At 40.4% G+C, this 23,323-nt stretch overlaps 1 protein-coding gene across 4 annotated transcripts in view; it reads left to right on the top strand.

The window, feature by feature from the left end:
* Positions 1-23,323, top strand: part of cntn3a.1 (contactin 3a, tandem duplicate 1) — a 74,549-nt gene that overhangs the window by 29,548 nt on the left and 21,678 nt on the right. For 2 of the 4 annotated variants that reach the window (XR_013077719.1, XM_076741153.1), the window contains 6 exons: positions 10,330-10,533; positions 11,134-11,236; positions 11,589-11,773; positions 14,510-14,649; positions 19,323-19,455; positions 22,600-22,750. Coding sequence is in view for 3 of the 4 variants with exons in the window: in XM_076741153.1 (XP_076597268.1) it covers positions 10,330-10,533; positions 11,134-11,236; positions 11,589-11,773; positions 14,510-14,649; positions 19,323-19,455; positions 22,600-22,750 (916 nt within the window). In the remaining variant the exon portion in view is untranslated. The remainder of the gene's footprint in view (positions 1-10,329; positions 10,534-11,133; positions 11,237-11,588; positions 11,774-14,509; positions 14,650-19,322; positions 19,456-22,599; positions 22,751-23,323) is intronic. The other 2 variants (XM_076741154.1, XM_076741155.1) reach the window with 1 other exon arrangement.

Below are 23,323 nucleotides of genomic sequence, written 5' to 3'. Positions count from 1 at the left end.
GAAATAGTCATAGTAAATGTTAGCATATATGTAATAAATGTTGTGATTTTGGTCATATTTCCCAGCCCTGATAATGGCATACGGTAAACTAAGAAAGATACAGTACAGTAAGACGCTGAGGAGCAGTGAACAATCTGTAAAACATGTACTTAGAGCTTCGGCTGCGGGTTGTTGTCAGCACATATTGAACACAAACCATTGTCTGGTGTCATTTTAGGTCAAATTTAGTCCTCTAATTCATGTGCTGCTACTTTGTGAAACCATGCTGCTCATATGCTGCGATGAGAATATGATGAGGTGTTTTTGTTACACAGTCACTTGCAAACCTAACAATAGGCCTACATTTGTCTCACCTTGTGACAAGAAAATCTGGAACAATGAGTCATATGCTTACATTTGGCAGTCTCGTGGTATAATACCTTCTTTTTTTCGGACTCTGGTGCAAGGTGTCCAAATGCCAACACACTCTACAGCCAACTAGAAGGAAAACAGAAGCATTGTCAGGAGTGTTGGGCTGTAGTAGCAGTGTCACGACAGTGTCTAAAAATATTTTGAAAGATGTGGGTACAGCAATTTAAATTCAATAGTTTATTCATTATTCGTAGGGAAGCAGCACTGGTTTAGTCAGGATGGTGTCCCATATGCAAAATCCTGTCTGGTTTCTTTTTAGAAGCTTGATGAACTGTCTGTTGTGAAGGCAAACCTGCAGGCACCAGGCTAATGCTTACAATTTGGAGGAGGAAGATTGCGTCCTTTATGTGAGTGCATAAACGGGGAGTGTAGCACTCCCTGGACAACCTTCTGGGTTAGGCAGCATTTTAGTGATGAACACAGAAATGAGCCGACATTGACTTCTCCTTGGATAGATTACATGTGGCAAATCCTTTTGGGCAATTTGCACGTATTACACACACAGGCTGCAAGTACTATTTGCAAGCCACTTATTCAGATATTCAGTAAACAACCATTCATTTATTCACTTGGAAATATATTGATGCAGTTTAATGAGTTTCCTTTAAGTCACCTTTGAGTCAAGAAAATAATCTGGACTGTTTGCATGTTTAATGAATGCTGAATGCATCATTTAATTCAGGACTTTAATGTTGTATACACTGTGGCTACATACTCTATTTTGTATACAATTTTAAATCCTGTGTACAGTTATCACAGCAGCCTTTGATCTGTTCTAGCACGTAAGTCAAGCGTACTGGAGGTGCAAGTGTACAAAGTGTGAATTTTCAATATCTACTGCAGGTAATTGTTTCTATTCAGAGCAAGAGATTCATTTGTTAATTTCATATTCCCATGGTGTGAGAGCACTTGTATTTTTGGCAAACTGAGGGCAGAAAATATAAATTAAAATGTGGGGATTGCCAGGTACAGGTTGCCAAGCAGACAATTTTAAATCAGAATCTACCTACTTTCCAAACCTCCTGTTTTTGTCCTGATGGCTAGTATGTGAGGACACAATGACTATGTTTGAAGTATAAGTACAAAAAAATCACACACAGTGTGACACAAGTACAGCATGTTGTTATGTAAAAGTGTTATCCATAGCAGTGTAACAGACCAGCATGGAAGGAAGTCCAAAGGTTTTTTTATATATATATATATATATATATTTTTAGAGTGATTGCATTATGTAGAAGAGGAGGGGTAAGGGAGGTTTTGAATTTCGGTACTTACTTTTACTGACATTTTCAAATCTCAAGAATTCAGCACCATTGCTGCTCAGTTCCCGAAAGGATTTGGGGTTTAATGACTTTGACCAGAAATCCTTAAACTCATAATATGACCATCACATCTGCATTTCAAAGCATAGAAACACATCTGATGATGAATCCTATTTTTCATTTTTAACAGCAGGTGGGAGCTTCAGGGCTGTAAGAAACCTCATTTAAACACCTTTGAAAATGTTGGGAACTGATAGGAGCAGCCTTGGTTATTTGCAAATGTCAGACATTGTTATTAGTATCACCAAAATTATAATGGGAATTAATAATTATGCGGCACCACTCTGGGATCAGGGACTAATTGCTGAACCGTGGATACAGTCTCACAAAGGAGTGTTCCCTTAAAATGTCAATATTTTAGGACTATTCTACATTTAGAAGATGAACAGTCAAGTTGAATCTGACCACTGACCCTCACAACCAGCTGTTATCATAACGCATATGCACAGATAATCACAGACTTCTCCAGAAAAGGACCACAGAGCCGCACCAATCAATATTCAATAATACTTCCGTCAGTCAACATCCACTATCCAACTACAAATACAGTGTGAGTGAGGGAGAGGGAGGAGAGAGACACAGAAGGCTACATGGTGGATGTGACCACGTGAGTGTCTGCATCATGCGAGAATTTAAGATAGTGGTGGAAATGTCGAAGTTAAACAGTGAAATGACAACTAGACGGGGGACGTGATTCACATGTCTCTGACAACAAGATGGCGTGGACACAAGCCGGGTTATGCTAACACACTATCTGTGCCTTTAAGGTGTGTGTGGACGCATGTGAAGGCATGTACGTGTATTTGTGTACATGTCAGTAAAAGAGAAAAGGAGAAAAGCAGATGGTAGGACTGGCAGAGTTTCTTCAAGTTCAGACAATGACGGGGCCATTGTGGTTTAACAGTAGGCTGAGCCTCATATGGATAAGAGGGCATAGAAGTTACCCTTCTGTTTCTTGAAGAAAACTTGTCCATATCTTCCTTCTGCAGGAAAGATGTGCCTCGGCTACCTAACAGTACAAATGTTTGATTAGGAACGGCGTATCTCCTGTAGTAGTTTGACACTGCACTGGAAAGGGGCTGTGGAGTCGGCCATTCGATTCTTGTATCCTTGGTGACGTTAAGGCTGTCTCGCAGGAACTCCCCCTGAGTTCAGGTGGACCTCATTTGAGATTTTGAAGGCCTGACAGTCGTTTCATTGCTCAGGCTTTTTTTTTGTTCTTTGTTGACCCATCTGGTGAGGTCCGAACGAAACGTACCTCCTGTAATAATGTAAATCATCTCGCGTTATTTTTTTCTCATACATGTCATGTGTTACCTAACAGCATTTAGTTTGTTCCTTTATCACATTTGAAATGTATTATTTTACCCTTTAACGGACAGATGGTTAAACCAGCAGGAGCTTCTATAATTTTTCTCTTCTTTCACTGCTGTACTCTTGTGCAGTAAGGGGATATCAGGACACCATTTTATTTAAATTAGGATTAAAAATGTAACATCTCTCTTTTCTAAACTCATTTTCATAACATTCAGGAGACTCCTTTGGCTTCTGATGTTGCACTTTGCACAAGAACTCAAGAACTGCTTTGTTGTGACTGCGATCTTGCATATTTGACAACATCACACTTCACAGATGTTTACTGAGATGTATGTCACAATGTGTTTGGATAAAAATTTGACTAAATCATTGGAAATATGATATCTGGGCCTTGATGTTTTTGTCTTCAGGGAAATGTTCATAGACTTATTCAATAATTCTGTTCAATAATTCATGTTTGTCTTGTCTGTCATTTGTTCCCAAAACATACTCCTTTTTATTTAGACTGCAAACTCCCTTTGGACTTTCCTCCAACATGACACTGATCATTTGGGACTAGAGTCCTGGAGGGGTTGTTGTCAGTAACCAACATTGTTACATTGCACCTGGCCCATATCTGTCACATCCATTCAAATACGAAGCCTTCACCTGCTCTTGAAAAGGAATGATTACTCCATCCATACTAACATAAAATCTGTAGCTATTAAACGTTTCGCCATCATCATTTTATAATCTAAGACACTGTGAAAACACAAACATAATATTGTTATTGCCACTGAGCTACCTAAACCCACATTATCACTGGAGTAAATGCTTCCTCTTGTTACTTGAAATTATTATATTATGACTTTAGATTTGCTAACTGTTGTGTAGATTTGTGGTTGCGCATTGGGTAGCAATTGCTTTTGCTGCTTGGTCTATTATTTGGTTTGCTGGTTCCCCTCTGACTTAGAAAGTAAAGTACATAAATTCATTTCATCATCATCCATTCATTTAAGGATCCTATGAGGAAGCCTGGCTGAGGGTCTAGAACGGTGGTATAAGGCAGACTCAAGAAACTCATTGACTAACTATGTTTAAAAAAAGTTTATTTGCACAGTGCAACAAAAGCACGTGTAAGAACAAAAATCTGATGTACAGACTGTGTGAAGTCAAACTCACATGCATCCAGGTACACGACATCCTTCTCTCTCTCTCTCAACTTAAATAGGCCTCTCAAGCCACTGAACAATCAGGCTAGGCAGAACCATGTTTCTCTTAGAGTGCATGTTTATCTCAGTCTCTCACACCTATACCAGGCAGATGGCTATTTTGCTTGTATCAGTAAACATCATCAACACAATCAAGACTTAAACACTACTCGCCATTTTGCCAAAAACCTTTTTAAAAATTGAAAAAACAATCAAATACTAATCAGCATAACATGTTAAACCAAAGACAGCCCCCCCTCACATGATTGAACCCATGACATAATTTACTAAGAAATTATTACTAATTACTAATTATTTTTGGCACCAATTAGTTCAGGAGAGGTACAGTATTTCAAGAGGACAGAGACAGATTTGACAGAAGTGATCATGACAGTCAAACATAAGACCTCTGAAACGATAACATGAAATACAAGCATGTTCAAAAACCAATGTGCATCTTCAGTGCTCTCAGACCAACTGTCAAGAATAATCGTATTTGGTTGAATGGTGATTAATCGTTAATCTTGGTAAAATTCGTTCAGCTGGGTCAGTTTGCTTCACTGTTGTTTTCCTCATATCACATAAACACAACTAGAGCGTGCTTTTGTCCAATAGACTAGTAATGCACAGACTTCTTTTATTTACACCAGCAGCCCATTCATTCCTTCTTGTTGTGATGGATCATAGCTGTTCTCTGGAGACATAGCACAGTGCTCAGAATGATCAATTTTTGACAATATTGTCAGCAGCTGTCATTGAAGATTATCCCTATTGATGGAGATGTTGAGGATACTGACATGTGCTTTAGGATAAATCATCTCCAATTTTCAGAAATCTTTGCTGAAAGGCTAGCCTCACCATATCTTCCATGGTAATGATGTGCCCCATCTTGTTTTAGTTACATGCTCACACATTCACCCTCACACTAAACAGTCCCATTTTCTTGTCATTCAGCCCCTTTCTTACACTGCAATAATGAATGGCTGTACCGTACCTGGTCACTTTCCACTGAAATCTTTTTGAGAGAAAGAGGGCTGCAGCGAACGATTGTTTTCAGTTCTTTTCATTCTGATTCTTTTCAAAATGTGACCAGACCCACTGTTGATGTTTTGAAATGTTGTTTTGTGTGAGCGACAATCCAAAACCCAAAGATATTTAGTCTATTATCACAGAAGCGTAAGAAAGCCAGATTTTTTTTTGCATTAGAGAAGCTGAAACCAGTGAATTTTTGCTATTCTTGCAAGAAATTACTTTTTCCCAAAATTATTTAATAATTGATGCCCTGAAGGGAAACCTGTGAAGAAAATTAAACATATACTATGATATTAATGCTTGCATAAATTATAGGAAATGTTTTTAAAATGGAGAAAAATGTCTGAACCAATGTCATATCTTGAAGTTCAAGTTCAGGCAGCTGAATTTATCTACAGCAACTGAATATTACAGAATATTGTGACAAAGACTGAAAAAAATAAGATTTAAAAGCTCTTACAGTCATTGAAATTATGTTACGGCTGCATTAGAAATGTTTGCCAAATACATGAATATGCTCTGACAAATAATGGCATGCTCTGCTGTATTTGGAGCATGACTGTATTGTTGCACATCTGAAACATAGAAAATCCAGACTGGCATTTAAATAGACTCTCACAGGGTTGGAAAAGTGAGAAACATGCTCTCATAAAGGGTGACAGGACATAATTCATGATCAGCAAAATTCAGCCTTAGACAAGGATATGCCTCATCTCCCCTTTAAAGGATTTCAATATCCCATGCATGATTCAGGAAGCCATTATTTCATTTTAACGATGCGTCAAAACCCTCAAGACAGCTGCAGGAATTAGTATGGTGTGGCCAGGATGTTCTAAAACTGTAAGGCAGTTTGAAGTTGTGCTTAAAGAATGGCCAAAATATTGTCAAACATCCAAGAGGAGCTACAGCGATGTTGTTCCACTGAGCTGTACTGTGTTTGCATTAGATGTCGGTCTGTACCATCTTCTGCTTTGAGAGGGTCTGAATGACTGGGGTGAGTCCAGAACCTAATACATCTGACCTCCTTTCACTAATGGAAACAGGCCTTTTAGATTTACTCAAGGCTGAAATCACTTGTTCTCTCTATGCAGCGCATCTTCCCCAAAACAGAGGCTGCTCGGTGGCCAGTAATAATACACATAGCTTGCAGGGATTTTTCCCATGTGCGTGACCCAAGCCATTTCACAGAGTGAACTTGTTATGTGTTATGAATACAGATAGGTAGCCCTGGTTAATGGCTGTTACTGTCTAGGGAAGAGACTTGCGAGTACAAACTTTGACACAAGTTGTGCATATACTTTAATTTGATACAATACACTTGTGCAAAAACCCACTCTGGATTCAGTATGTCCTTGGGCTGTCATGTTCCATTTTCTTCCCTCCCCTCAGATCATTAAGGGGGAATTGATGTGGCCTGTTCATTACACAAGGGCTAAATGGAACCACAATGAAAATCTGCCACTCACTGTCAGTCATGATTGCATTATTCCATTGCAGGAAGCTCTCAAGACAAATCATCAAATACAACCATTGGTGCTCTTCACTTCCGATTTCCTGCTTCCTGTTTCTCACCATGAATCTTTAATTAACCAATTAGTAACTTCTTTTTTTTGCTGTTGCTCATTTGTTGTGCCCTGTACCATTGGAAGACATTGTTTCAAAAACAGAAATTAAATATACATGACCTTGTCAGGATGAGAGCTGAGATACATTATTTAGGGGAGAGAGGATATTACAGCTGTTCTCTCTGTGGGTCGGATGGATCAAGCCATGGTTGATGCAAGTCTTGGAGCCACGATGGCTAGTTCATGTGCGGTAAAACCACAAGAGATATACATTGAAATCAAAACGCAATTCCTATTATTACTTGCCTCAAATCAGTTCATAACCTCTTTCACACATAGTTCCTGCTAAATTACTGGAATAACCTTTCTTGCACCACTAGTGATTTTCACTATTCACACATGTAGCTACGTTCAGGAACATTTCTGTCTTGTGTCTTTGCACACATGCCATGGCAATGCTGGAATAGATGGCTCAAAGGACAGTTCAGCAGATGGTGGTAATGCTTTAAGAAACTCCTTCAAAGGTCACTAGTTGGTGTCTTATGTCTTGTTTGTTACATTTGTGCAACACTTGAAGTGAAAAACAAATAATTGAAAAATAATAATTCAATATAAGTTTCTTGTTGGCAAGAATCCAGGAAGTCAACGCTACTGACCTAAAACTAGTTTAAGGTATAATCCCCTGTTAAACTGCAAATTGACATTTTTTTTTCGGTCATTTTTATCACAACTTTTTTTTTTTTTTTTTTTATTTACAGTTTTTGTTTGACTTTTTACCTTTGGACAAAGCCAGGCTAGCTGCTTCCCCCTGTTTCCTGTCTTTAAGCTAAGTTAAAATTACCATCTCCTGGTTGTTGCTTCATATTTATTGTACAGGCATAAGATTGGTATCGACCTTCCTATGTAACTCTCCGCAACAACACATATAAGTGTGCTTCCCAAAATGTCAAACTATTCCTTTAATGCCAACACACATCTGTCAGTAGCCGAATTGTTAGCAGACATATAAAGCTAACAGCAGGGTGAGATGTTATGTAGCATGAAGTTCATATACATTCTAACTTTCAAAATGTGGCCCATTGGACAGCAGGAAACATTGACATCATTGGCACACAACAGACAGACAGATGTGATTACTGTGTGGTCCAAGTTTCAACCTCATGTTGTGTTCTTGGGATGATCACAAGGTCAGGTTGTCGACTGCCAGTCCAACCCACGTAGAAACACCCACTCTGGTCTGTACTTGATAGAAGGGAGCATCCTCATATGCCCCTCACAAGTTCTCAAGATTCTACGTCACGTCGTGATTTGCAGGGTTTGCAGTAATATGTCAAAGCCCACACATCTTCTTGCCCCCTAAAGAGCAGGAGTGAAGAATACTGAGTCAGTAGATGAGTGTCCGACTGACGTCTCAATTATTTCCTGTACTGTAATGCAGAGTCATCGCTTAGACAAGTTTCTTACCAACGGCCAAGATTGCTTTTGGGACAGGGATGCAATATGGTCCAGAGCAATCTGTCGTTGTGTCAATATGTCAAAACACCATCATTCCTTTTTATAATGCTGCTGATTGTTAGTGCAAAGCCTCTCTGACTGCACTCCATTTGGTTGGGAGTACTGGGAGTCTTTCCCAGAAGCTTGTTATCATGGATGATGAATAGTAGACTAGGTGGTACCATACTGAAAAACATGATATGTAGTACATTGGTTTTATTGGGCATTATACAGTTTTTATGCACGATCTGCAGCATAAAGGTTGATTTAAGGTCCTCCGCTGCCACATGACAGCCACAAAGGGAGAACGACTGTGTCTGTGTTTTTAAATGCATTTAAAAATAAATAAATATATATATATGTGTGTGTGTGTGTGTGTGTGTGTATGTACATATATATATCAAGGAGGTATGAGGTATGAAGAAGAGGTATGAAAAAGAAGATTGACTAAAGGATGTGAAATGAAATAAACCAAGGCATAATTTAATGTGGTTATGATAATACAATTATTTTAAGACTCATTTACACTGGATGAGTTTTCATAGTACAAATGTAACACTCTCCTCACATTAACATGGAAATTTTGCCAGAACAACTACAGCCCTTGGCCGTCTGCAGACTAAATACTGTGAAGGACTGCCTCGGTGGGGGCGTGGTGCTTCAGGTACCGGAGAGAAGATGAAATATGATCCAAGAAAGCTGGTTTGAGCGATACATCCTTTTACATCTCTGGAAAGTTACAACTACCACAACTTATTTTTCTTTCCTTTCATTCATGCAGCCATGTTCATGATTGGTCAGTGCAGTGTATTTAAACGAATGTTGAGCCAGGTTCAGCTGTTCTGCTGGAGCCTTCTGCTTCAGGTCCCCCACCGTACAAATGTAGTGGTCTCATTGAAATGAATGAGCAGGCAGAGCAGTTAACCTGACGTCGCTGAGCAGCACTACTGTAGCAGATGGCACTTAAAGCTGGGCTTGGGAACATTGGAGAAACCAGCAAGAGTTGGAAAGGATCCAACCTTCAGACCTCCCTCCAAAGCCACTCCCCAAACCACATTAAGGACTGCCTCAAAGTACTACTCATGAGAGAGTGTTGGGAAGAAAAGTAGTAATGGGACGACTTGTTCTTTTAATAAATACATTTATACACAGCTCTGTTAAACGTCATAATCATTGATACACAAGCAAAATAGCCGTTATGAATGTTACTGCTCACTGCTGTGGGTGTGTGCTTTGTGCCTCTGGGTTAGCTGCTGAACGAGAGTCTGATGGCTCAGGGGGTGTCTGCTGGAGAGCAGCACATCACTGTCATCGCTAACTGCATCCAACTACCTCATGTCTTATTCACAAGGAAAAAAAAACTCCAAACATCACAATGAATGTAAACAATGGACATAGCTGCCGTTTGCACTCACAGCTGTCAAGCTGGCATGTTAGCACCAGCAAATTTTGGCTGCACTTTCTGTCTTTCTTGTGTAACTTGCTCGCCATATCTTTAGCAATATATCCGCCCAGCCTTTGGAAGACCCCGGCCATGTGCAATGAGTGCAAAGGCAGAAGCACGCAGGTCGGCCATCCAGTGATTTCATTCAGGCTGAATAAAGAGCATTTGATTTATTGGTTGCTGTCAGGAGAATTTCAGCTAAAAGTCAAGCATAAACACGGCAGAAATACCTGCCGTGAGTCAGTCATTTGTACTCTTAGCATCATCACTCCAACATACTGAACCTGTGAAACTTTTTTCATATTATGGGCATTTATCCAGCAGTGAATAAGAGTAATTGCTCTTCAATTATAAATTGTGTTTTTAATCATGGACGGCTGGCACTCAGTCCACTCCACTAATTGCTTTATCCCTGAAGGCATCCACTCACACTGAAGTGATGAGACTGCTGATGTAGAACACGTTATCTGTACATGAGTATAGATGATGTATAAATACAGTATCTGCTTCTGACTGGTGCCTGATGTGTCTCACATCTCTGACTTCTTTCACAGAACTTACCTTCACATGGATCTTCAATGAGTACCCATCATTCGTCATCCAGGACACACGGCGATTTGTGTCCCAAAAGACAGGCAACCTCTACATTGCCAAAGTGGAAGCCTCTGATGTGGGCAACTACACTTGTGTAGTTACCAACACAGTCACCAAAAGCAGCGTTCAAGGGCCACCAACTCCTCTAGTGCTGCGGGTTGATGGTAGGAGAGTTTTACTCTATTTACTATATATATATATAGTACAAAGTAGATGCAGAGTGATGTATTTCTTTTGTTTTGAACTTGAAACTTATAAGGAGTCAAAGTGTTAGCTGGTGACCATCGATTTTGCTGGCTGTGAGCTAACTATTGCTGGCAAATTTAGTCATCTGCACCTCATTGATGTCAGTGACTTGGCTTGCAAAATGAAGCTTTTCTGGTCATGCTCCCGTTATGAAATTTGGAATGATAGAAAATAGACTGTGCTGATCTGTCTGACTGGTTTGCAAAAGAGAAGCTGAGAGGTGTCAACCTCACAAGGCAACAAGCAACTGTTTCATTTCATCTGATTCTTCTCATGTGGAAACAAGATAGGTTTTTAATTATCAAACCAGAGTCCCAATAGTGGTCAGAAAAACGGCATTTTGATGTTTTCCCCTCAGCCCCATGACATAGTGTTACATTTTCTTTACGCTAAGGCAGTCATGACCTTAACTTTGTTTTGATTTAGTTTCTTCTTTCTGACCTTTTCAGGCCTTTAGCTGAAAGAATTCCCTTAAGAAAACCGTGGCATCATCTCTATATTTCTCTTTATAACTCCAGGTGTGATGGGTGAATACGAGCCAAAGATCGAAGTTCAGTTCCCTGAAGTCGTCCCCGTTGCTAAGAGCTCAACTGTCAAACTGGAGTGTTTTGCACTTGGAAAGTACGTCCCGCTGTGTAATATTATACCACAGTTGTAACTACACTACTAATTGTTTACTGTACCAATCAAAGCTGTATGGTAATGTGTGAGGACTCCATGCAGTGATTTTGAGAGCAGAAGATTTCACCTTTTAATGATTCCTTCTTGTGTTGTACACCCAGAATACACCAAGAAGAATCACACACCAGTTGATGTTTCAGATTAATTAAACATTGGCACACTCTTAGTGTTTTTCAGTTTTCATTGGTATCGTCTACTTCTCTTTGACTAAGCTAAATCCCTAGATAAAATGATCTTCAGGAGTATTTTTCATTTTGCTGCCTTGCTGTGTGTTATATTTTCACGCCTTTAGCCCAGTGCCAACTATCAGCTGGAGAAGAGTGGATGGAGCCTCTTTTGGCAGGAAAGTGGACATAAATAAAGCCAGCGGAGTTTTAGAGATCCCTTACTTCCAGCAGGAGGATGCGGGGATATATGAATGTGTGGCTGAAAACAGCAGAGGAAGAAACTCTGTTAAAGGAAAGCTGTCTTTCTATGGTGAGTAGTAGGATGCCTTTCACTGACTTTGATCTAAAGCGTATCTTGCTTCACACCTCTTGTTTTGGGAACAAAACACGTCGTATGCTTTCAGCCTGTCAGTCTTCCTAACATATCTTGTACATTTATAGACATTTACCAAATCTTCTACCCACTGATTCATGGTCTCAGAGGTTCACTACTGCTGAGCCTGATTGAAACTCTTGCAGAATAAAAGTGTAGCTTTGTTGTGAGTCTGAAAAAAAGTTTCATTTCTTGTCATGCAATCTGTAGCTTTTATTAGAACCCATATATAACTGCATCATATAGTGGAATGTGGTAATAAATTAACCTATTACCAGTAGTTCATTTCTGACAAGCTCTTTATTGTGCCAGCGGCTAACACGGGACCGTAGCACACAGATTTATACCACCTTTCAGGGAGAGGTGATTTTTCCCTCACCAACACTGGACTTAGGGCCCATATTCTGAGAAAGCTTTTAATGGCCCTTGATGAAGGATTTTTATGGTTTCTCTCTCCATTATTTTGCAGTTTATGCATTGATGATGTCTGCCCACAAAGCCCTGTAGGGATGTGCTTGACTGAAATCATCAAATCCAGATTTTTCTTTCCTGTGAAGGAAGATGCCTTTGATATGATAATACAGGGTTTTTGCGGCACCTGTGGGTACGATGAAGTGCTCACGGTACCTGTAGGTAGGCTGAGAATTAAACATGCTTTACTTTAAAGAGAAGCGCCTGTTCATGGAGCAGTATAGCATCACAGCACTGGGCCTTGACGGCTTAGAGGTCCTAAAACTATGGAAAATGGGGTGATCATGTTATGGTCATTTTGTGAGCAAGGTCATAACTTTTTCAACAGCTTGTCACTGCCGCTGTCGTGGTACTACGCTGCATGGCCTCTGTACATTTTCCCTGCTGTAGTCATGCGGTCATGTTTCTCCTTGTAAGATTTAAGTCCTGTCTCGTCTCAAAGCCTCGCAGACTGGCCGGCCGCCAGGTGATAAAAATCTGTAATCTCATTTTAAACTCCCATAGACAGAAGCTTGTGAGACATCCATCAACTCTATGGAAGAATAGGAGAATCAATAAAGGGATGTGGTGTTTGCGACACCCAACCAATGCGAGCGCAGGAACAATAAGGGGTGGCCTCTCTTTCGATTTCCCACTTAATTGTCCTTCTGTAGTTCCAGGGGATGTATGAAATTAGATCACAGTTTAGCATTTGAAGGGACAATCAGATTGACTGAGCATAGCTTGCATCATTTCTTCCCTTCCGTTATGTTATCTCTGATGGTCTAATTTGTAATAATGTTAACAGGATGTCATGCGGTATTTGTGTATTTTTAATTCAGTGCTGCTTGCTCATATCCAAATATATTTATTATGCATTTTCTTCTCACAAAAAGAGCTTAAAGACAGCTTGTTTTTTGATAACAAAATATTATCTCAGCTCTCATATGGGGCTGCCAAACATTTCCTCTCTGTAAGCTTTTTAAATATTACATGAATGAGTCTTCTTACCAAGTAAAATGCACTTCAGTCAATACATTCCTCACTGTTACCAAAGATAGGGAACACAAAGTGAAGTAATCAGCAAGAAGCACCTTCATTCGTTGTGAAACACACTGTTGTCCTCACGCTTGCAGACATTTTTTCCTTTCATCTATAGTTTTCATGATTTTGCCTTCTAAGTTGGCAGGAACACGGTTTCTAAACACCGGCTGTTCCGTACAGGATACGACACTCAGCTTCCTTTTGATTACCAATCCAAGCAACAGTCATGACTGATATTAACAGATCACACATAGCACTCATAGCCGCATTATGACCTAGTGAGAGAAGAGTCTGTATTTTGTATGAAAAAACATTGGTTTAAATCCCTGTGTGTGAGTGAGTGTTTGCCCTGCTAAAAGGTCCTTGACACTGAATGTATTGTGGAAACTGTTCCAGCTTCAACAGCTGTGGAGTTACAGCTGTGTCTCTGGAGAGAAATAAGTCACAAGACCATTTCAACTGAGAACATTTAATTGTTTTATTATTATTATTATTATTATTACTCTATCAAAGTAAAACAGCGAGGCAAGCTGACAGACTCACTCAACTACCTCGTTCCCCTTGACCCTGGAAGGGCGTCCTGTATTTATGTGGGTGATTCACAAGGGCCATAAATCTTCTTACACTGTCGCCAGAGATAAGGTGCTAGTCATTTATGTGACACCAGGACCACCATCATAAATACAGAGGCATTTTTTCTATGGATTTCAAATGTTTCAGAGGACAAAATGGGAATATCAGCTGTGTTATTAACTGCAATACTGAAAAAGAATGACAGCCTATCCATTGTAAGCATTGCATGATATATACTGTGGTCTGTAAACCTGTTTCTTGCAAAAGATCTGCATCACTATAGCTGATTCAAACTGGTTGCAGCAAACCAGTAGGTATCTTTTAGCTTTTAACCTCACAGTGAATGATTTCAACCATGAATTATTGATCCTTCCTCATGTTAAGCTTACACAGTTGTTTTCATTTATATATTTTTCAAGTAGAGGTGAGCTTTAGGTTAATTGGAAGTGGATTTATGATTTGTGCCCTTGGATGCTTCCTTAATGAGCTAAATGCCTGCTTGGTTGGTTCATTGATTAATTCTGAAACTGTTTCACGCTTGTAATGCTCAGACATTTGTGTCAAGGTAAAGTGCTCATTTAAAGTGTGTGATATGTGAAATCGCAGCTGCACCTCACTTGACTGAGAAGCCTCAGGATGTTCAGAAGACCATTGATGACACTCTGGTGTGGGAATGCAAAGCCAGTGCGAAGCCCAAACCCTCGTACCGCTGGCTGAAGAACGGAGAGCCTCTGGACCAGATGGAGGTAAAATTTTTCTTGATCTGTTTTTTTAATTGCTTCTAATGACAAAAACAAAATAGGACCAAAAAAACGGCAGTGCCAGGAATGTTTGGTAGAATAATCAGATACTGACTGTATTTCCAAACCAGACGGCAAGTCCAAATTATGTTTGTGCAAATCATGTGCTGGCAAAGCTTCACCCCATCATCACTGTCATCCACATTTAACCCAAGAAATCACCATGTTAGTCATCCAAAAAAAATACACATGCCGTTTGTTTATTGTACATTTTGGGTCCATGAGACCTGTGGTATGAGAAAGAAGATAAAAAATATTAATTTGCCCTTTTCAACTTTAATCAACACCCAATCTTATGATCGTGTGCAACATTCTTTGGACAACAAACACATTAAGACTTCTGAAAGCTGCAAGGCTCCATTGAAATAGTTTTGTTATTGTTAGCAGGGAGTCAATATTATTTTCATTATAACAGCCCCTCGGCAGTTGAAGTGGTGAAGATAAACGTAATTTAATGTGTGAGATGAAAGATGACAAGATTACAGTAGATTTAGAACCATCTTGGTTAAAGGATGCACTGTTTTTTTTTTTTTTTTGTTTCATTTTGCTTAGAAGCAAATAATGGTTCCAACTCATAGGCTTGTACTTGGCAAGAACATGTCACTTTGAAATGGCTGTATTTGCCTGGGACTAAATTTGGCATCAAAGTGTGTGTGTGTGTGTGTGTGTGTGTGTGTGTGTGTGTGTGTGTGTGTGTGTGTGTGTTGGGGGAGGTTGTTTGTATGTGTTTTGCAAAGACGCCAAAGTGATGCCATTTTCTGCCTGTCATCAACCAGGGACTCTGTCGACAATTCAGCGCTCAATCTCTCCTATCTGCTACTCTCAATTTTATCATTAAGTCTCTTCTCTCTGGGGAGGGTGAAAAATGCCTTATCATCCAAAATACATTTCACATTTAGGCAATTTGCCTTGTTTTATGTTATTGTGCTGCTGGAGTGAGTGCACTTTCTGCCTACAAAGAACGGCTCCAGTGAATCACAGTCACTGATAGTGTTTGGATTGGGTAATGAGCCCAACCCCAGACTGTTGCTGTTCTGTTGGACATGTCTTTAAATGGGGCAGGTGGATTTTATTTTTCTGTTACTTGGACTGAGTGCTGAGATAATGTCTGAAATCTGGGGCACATTAATTGTGCCACTGAATCACAATGCACATGCAGTGTGGAAGATTACGGACTTTTGCTCTCTGAATGGTTTGCCATTATGACAAATAAGTAAGCAAGTCAAATTTTAATCTGTATAAATAGGCCACAAACATTTCCTCTCTCTGTCATGTTATTTGTTGATTGTGAAGGGCTGACAAAGGTTGCTTCCTCTATTTGCCTCACATCCTTAACCACAGGAAACCCTTATCACTCCACCTGTGCATCTCCGGTATTGATTTGTAAATAGCATTGTAAAAATTCCTTTGGTAGGTGGCCAAGGTAACATATTCTCTGTACATGTGGCTATATTAATGAGGGTGGGTGTTACCATTTTCAAAATGCCACCGTCAACAGCGGCAACAGTAAATCAATTTCCAAACCCAAAGGTCAGCGATGTAGAGAGAGAAGGAGAAGGAGAGGAAGGCCAAGGGGGCCATTTGTTATTCCTCATTAGAATGGATCAGTCCTCCTCGTCTCTCTCACTTTATCTCAGTATTTTCGGTGCTCTCTTTCTCTTTCTTATGCTCTCTTTCAAGCCTTTATCCTCCCACTTTTTTCTCTCTCCACCTCATTTTGGGTAACCTCCAAGGATTTAAATGGCGCAGAGTGGGGCTGTCACTTCAAAATGTCACCCGTAGAAACAAGGACCCCCTCATGCTTGTATTTTTCCACTCCACCACCAGTTCCCCTTTTAGTTACATACACGACTGTGTGGTTTTGGGATTTTCCTACCCTCCACCTCCAAAGTCAGAGACCTGCCCTCTGAGGACTTCTGTTGTTGTAGTGCACACCCAGTGCATCTAATCCAATCAGGAACAAGATCATTACTGGCATACAACAGAGCATCCATGAAGCAGTGCCGGTATCAGAGAAGAGCCAAGCATAATTAATGATGGTTATAAAGCAGATGAATGCCACTGTTTGTCTCCAGTGCTAAAGAGATTATGATAGAGCCACGACTGAGTGTCAGGGTTTTTTAACAGGGCAGTGGGTACAGAATAGTGTAGTGTGGCACCGACCCATGCACTTACACAGATCCCTTTCATCCCCCTGGGCCCTTGCACTGTGTAACCTAAAAAGAACCATCTATCGTCTATTCAAATCGCTGTGGCTCTCTCTGTCTCTCTCTCTTTTTGTTCCTCGCTCTCCCTCTCTGTCATCCTTTTCCCCTTGAACACACATATAAGCAGCCAGCCAGTCCTGGCCAAAAACCCTAGGACCCGTTGTGTTCCACTTGGAAACTGCTGCATCCATCCTCACCCAGGACCCCCTCTGGCGGTGGCTTTAGCGCCAGGTCAGCCATGTGTCCATTGTGTTACTGGACCTCAGAAAGAGCCCTGTTTGAAGATCCTCAGCAGTGTCACTTACTGATGTTAAGGGACAGTCCTTGTCTTTTCAAGTGGCAGTGCTGTAATGATTCCAGACGACAGGCAGACTGGCGGCAGGACCCTCTGGACTACTTTGTCAGTGACATTAAAAGGTCCAGCTACACTCAGTGGGAAAGATCAAGGGCAAGAACAATGAGTGCTGCCACACTTAAATTGACACAACTATAAAAAGGGATCAGAAAGAAGTGCCAAACCTCGTGAAGGTGAAAAGGAACAGTTGGAAGAGAAGAACTTCAGGTGTTGTTATTACTACCTGCACTCTGTATCGGTGTTTCTAAAATTGCATCTATTTGCTTTTACACAAGGATTTCTTTTTTCTCTGCCACCAAACACTCCATGATACTTTCAGGAATACAAAATAGCCTACATCCTGCAGATTATTCTTAAGTAATTCCTCAGAGGTTTGATTTCAACCACCGTTTCATAATGTCTCAGTTCTATGTTAAGCAGAGGGGGGTTACATCAAGTCACCGCAGGCCTATTAAGACCTCAGAAAATTAGCAGTGTTTCAATTATCAACCCCCTGAGGAGAGAAAAAGTGTGGCTAAAGCTTGAATTAGATCAGGCCATTCATCAGAATGAACACAGTTGGTGTCGTGGTACTTAAAATGTCCATAGATAGCCCTAATTACCCACCTCAAAGCGGTTTTAGTCCGGCATTCTAATATTAACACATAGTATGTGATTCGGCTGTGGCGCTAATTGGACTGTTTAGACGCTTTTCTTCAAAGATATCTTACGCATTTCTTACATAAAGAGTTTGTAGTCAACAAAAAAAGAGATGTTGCTATGTTTAATGGTTGTTAAGAGTGCCAAATTAACCATGAATGTTAGGTTAATCAAATTAAGGTAAATGTTCCAGATGCTGCTCCAGACAAGACATAATACAACAAATTACGGTGACATTTTATCACTGTTTTTAATCCATTTTGTTGTACTATAGGCAACAGCAGAACAATAATGCTAGAAACTATTAAAAATACAGTAAACTACACACTAACGAGATTTCTCTAAAGAGTAGAATGAAACCCAGTGTACTACATTAAGAAAGTAATGGTAGTAATATTGTTGGTTTGCTGAGTACTTTTTTAGACAATCAAACAAGTCAACCTTTGTGCCACCACTGTAATTTCTATGTAATTGCTGTCATTATCCAAAAAATATAAAAACAAGCATAGTAGCTGCTAACTGGCTTGTGGAATTCAAATGCTCACGTAGAAAACCTTCGCTCGAATATCCTTCCTCTGTGCTGTCTTTGTATAATGGTATTGTAATATAAACAGGTGTCAGTCCTTTCAGGGATGAACATCAGATTTGCTGAAGGAATTTCAGGCCAGTTACTGTAAACTGTTAGCATGGTCTGAGGGTTTCATCTTCCTGTCTCTTGTACCTCCACTAATCAATATTTTTATATTAACAGTCGATCAAATGATTGCATGTAATGTGAGAGGGGTTACTGCAGTGACAAATCCACAGGGAATTATTACCCACTGTACACCACCGCCCAGCAGTAGCACAGTTAGCGACTGGCGGCAAACCCAGATATCTTTCTTAGTGGAGAACAAAGAGATAAAAGATGGTGAATATTGAACTTCGATGGCCACAAACATGACTCCAAATGAAGGATAATGTTTCTATGTGTTTGACACATGCACTTGACAGGTTTATATGGCAATAATGTGCCATAACATATCGAGCATGTGGGTTTTTTTCCACCTTTTTGTTCCTCTTCCTCTTAAGTGTCTAGAAAAATCAATTACTGTAGCTGTAAGCATTAGCATGGACATGGGACAAATGGGAGACACAATATGATGTTGATAACAGTACTTTCATTACATATTGATTAACCAGGGGTCTAAGTACTTCAAGGGGCATACAGTGGTCCCAGCACATGGGAGGTCTTGACTGGATGTAAACCTTGGACTCTGTTGGGACATATTTTTGCACCTGAGGCATCCACTCAAGCCCCCTGCTGACTGTTCGCCTTGTCTAAACCTGTTCGGTGTTTGTTGTCACGTTAGCACAGCAGATTCAATTTTGAATCATGTGTGTATCTGCATGTGTGTCTTGTGTATGTGTGTCTTTAGCAGGACAGGGTTCAGGCAAATAATGGAGTGCTGACGATCAGCAGCTTGAATCTGGCCGACATCGGCATGTACCAGTGTGTGGCAGAGAACAAGCATGGCCGAATCTTCACCAACGCTGAGCTCAGAGTTATCGGTAAGTCCAAACATGAACTAGATGTGACACCACTCTGCCCGGTGGAGGCGCTATGATTAAGGGTCCATGTTTGTAGCCACATCTCCTACACCCACGGTCGCATTGGCCGAACATTTGCCAGCTAGACCACCAGGATAATTTTACATTAACATCATTTCATCATCATTACGCTTGTTTCTTATTGTTGCTTTTTTCTATTTTCTTGTATGAACAATTATTCGCAACAAAGGCTGTATAACACACAAACCCAACTTCCCCTTCTATTGCAGTTAAGCACATTACAAGCAGTTACTGTTCTTGCCTCTGTATTGGGCAGACTGTGGAAAAAACGTTCGTGCCTACAGTTCTTCCACCAGTGATTTGTCCCGAAGTGCACCCAAATTCTGCTCACATAATCAAGTGACCACATTGGATGCTGGTCAGCCCTCAGCTGGGAAAGTAGAAATGACTGGTTTACTGGGGGATTAGCAGTTGTTTACTCTGCAAACAGCAGAGGATAAGGGCAGTGCTTTGCTGTGTTAGTTATATGTAATATTATTTAAGTAAAGAAAACAATCTCTTGATTGTCTTTCCCTCAGTGCTGTGTTTCATATTATTACATTTAGTCTCACAGTTTGTAATTTTAAAGGCCTTTTTCATTATAGATTTGATTATTCTGACTGGAGACCCTGTAAACACCAGCTGGCCATATTGACTGTGATGGAAGCGAACCGTGTCCACTTACTCCTTGTTTCTTGCAATGAAAATTAAATTTCACTTGTCTGTTGTCATAATTTGCTACTAACTGTCAATTAATAGATTTTAGGTCTAGTTTTGATTTACATATAACAGTTTTCTTGTCACTGTACATATTTCACCAGAAGGTCTCCAGTGACATTCCTGTATCACAAGTGTCTGTCTGTTTTGAAGGAAAGGGAATCTAATTATGGAAGATGAACCTCCTGTCGCAGTTTAGATAACACATGACACAGGAGATTGGATGCAGACGGGTTGTTGGCAACATGCAGTCAAACGAACAGCTACAAGTGACATGACAGGTTAAGATGCTGTGACTATCTGGGCAAGACGTGCTGTGAATTCAGTACATCTAGGCATTTGCTTCCAAACATCTTGCTTACTATTTTAGAGATTAAGTGCAGACTTTCCTTGCAAACTCTGTGAGGTATTTTATATTAGCAGGTTATGAAAAAAGACCTTGTTTATATCCTTGTATTAACACTCACAGCACTTTGCTGTGGCAGTTTGACACAATGGCATTAGTGAAATAAAGTATGAGGAGTCTGTCAAAGCCACTTCACTTCCTGAAACAGCAGCTTTAGATGCTTGTGTTTACTAACATATGTAATTCTGATTGGCAGTTCGACACAAAGTCACTGCATATATGCAGGTGGGGTTGAAGCTGCAGAACTCACAGAGCCTCTGAGCAGGTTTTAGTGTCTACTGTAGGTCCAGTATGTGGATTTGAATCAGGTTAACAAGTGGAGTTGAGTGGAGAGCTTGGACATGACAAACAACTTTTGCATTCTTCATTATTTACTACAACCCTGATTCTAAAAAAGTTGTGACACTGTGTAAATAAAACAGTTTTGTACTGTTTTCAATTGAGTATATGTCAAAAAGGATTAGCAAGTTATCACAGTCTGTTTTATTCATGTTATACACAGAGCCCAACTTTTTTGGAATCAGGGTTGTAAATGTGCACCTCTCCACAATCATATCCTGTTCTGTATTAGACGTTATTAGACTTATCTGACACTGCACCTGCTTAGGATTAAGACCAAAACAAATGCACTTTGTACTTCTTTTACTAACACTACTGTTACTGCAGAGAAAGGAGCCCATTTGTGTCGTACACGACATATCTATGGACCTACAGTTAGGGCTGCAGCTAACATTTTTAACATTTTGTCTGTAAGATGCCAGAAAATTTAGAAAAATGCACATCATGCCGCTAAGGTGACATCCTGAACAGAACGCCAAAATTGAAAAATACCAAATTTGCAAAACAAATAAAATGATTTTCATGGGCAGTGGTGGTTATTTAACAGAGACAACAACTCCCATGATCCCATGCTACTTCACGATGTCATCACACTCCATCTTTTGTTATTGCTTTGGCTGAGAGACATTACATACCACGCGGCTGAGGTTACATACCGTGCATCGAATAAAGTAATAATTGTACATTTTTTGTTTGACGGATCCATGAACAGTCAGTTATGAAATAAAAAGCGAGACTTAAACTTTGATGTATAGTTTTAATATTACTAAACTCTTCTAGTTTTCATCCTTTTAGATGCAGTCGTAAAAAATGTAACCCACAACAACCAACAAGAGGGTCTGTTTAAAAACAAATAGTACATTGCTACATTAATTTTATATACAGGAGAATAAAGACATTTTATTGTCAACTCCTCCAACTCTGGCTTTAAGATAAGATATAAATCCACGTGTTATGAGGAGACAAGTAAGACAAATAATGGAGGAAAGCGGCATTTCACACTTACTGTCAAGGAATAATTGTGAGGTGCGACATGCGCATGAATGCATGTGTATCATTGTGTGTACTGTTGTGTATGCACATGCACCGGCATGCGCTGGCAGGTGCTCAGCCATGTCAGTGGCGCCAGGCTGCGTGTTCACTTTGAGGAGCTTTCTGCTGAGTCAGTGCGCATACAAAGCAGCTCCAGACGACGGCGCCTTAGTAATTAAGGCCTGAAGGAGCAGCAACAAAACCTCCCTCTCATTTTACATTCTCTCATTTTTGCTTCAGAGCCTCTCAGCTTCATTCTTAATGCATAATGTCTTCCTAAGGAAAATTCATGGAATTGGAAAACCCACCTTCTTTCAAATACGTTGTCCTCTTAGAAATTACGTACCGTGTCTGTTCTCCTGCATTTACGTGTGCATGTCAGTCCCTCTGCGTGTGTGCAAACAATGTGTGTAGAAAGAAAAGGATGTTAGAGCTGACCCACCTAATGGATGGAGTGACCTGAATGTTTTCAGGATGCACCTCCGCTCTCATTTCCTCAATAGCTCTCCCCCCTTTGCTCCTTGGTCTCCTCCGACAGTAAATTAAACCTGTTTTTTTCTTCTGCCTGCCTCACAATACTTACTTTCCTCTCCTTCCACTCTTCCTAACAGCCATTGCTCCAGACTTCTCCCAGAACTTGTTGAAGGCCCAGACTCTGGCCCGACAGGGTGGCGATGTTCTGATTGAATGCAAGCCCAGGATGTCTCCTCGGGGTGTGATTTCTTGGAGGAAGGGCAAGGAGGCATTGAGAGAGAGCCACAGGTACCAGGTTTCTTTGTGTGGAGCAGTAAGTGCAGTGTGTGTGGGACTATTGTTTAGTTTGTCTGCCTTGCTTGCAAAACAGTATTTCATCGACTTGTTATTTTATTTTTCCCTACTTGATATTCATGGTGACAAACTGCAAAAAACAGAACCACAGTGTGACACAATACAATTTGAATTGCATAACACGTTCTACACTCCACCACTTTCCCCCTGCTATCTACATTTTTTCCCTGAACTCCATTGTACTTTGCTCTCCTGGCTGTGCTCAGAGCAGGTTTCTACACTGTTTACTTGAGGTAATTGGCCGTTCGTAGACTGCGGCACTTGGATCGATGCACTGATCCATCAGCTCATTAGCAGCATGTAAGACCTGGAGGGTCATTAGAGCACAAGGCAGAGGACGATCCAAGCTACCACTGAGACGAGGAAGAAACAGGTGAAATCCCCTAAAGGACTGATCAATGGCTGGCCACTGAACAACACACACATTCTTGTGTGATAGTGGTGGTGACACTGGGGAAACTAGCTGGACGCCTTGTTTTATTAGAAATCAGGTTAAGTACAGATCAA

The sequence above is a fragment of the Chaetodon auriga genome, chromosome 10 (assembly GCF_051107435.1).
Source record: "Chaetodon auriga isolate fChaAug3 chromosome 10, fChaAug3.hap1, whole genome shotgun sequence".
Classification (NCBI taxonomy): domain Eukaryota; kingdom Metazoa; phylum Chordata; class Actinopteri; order Chaetodontiformes; family Chaetodontidae; genus Chaetodon; species Chaetodon auriga.
Note: the sequence above shows the minus strand (reverse complement) of the source record. Positions and strands in the feature narration are given on the sequence as shown.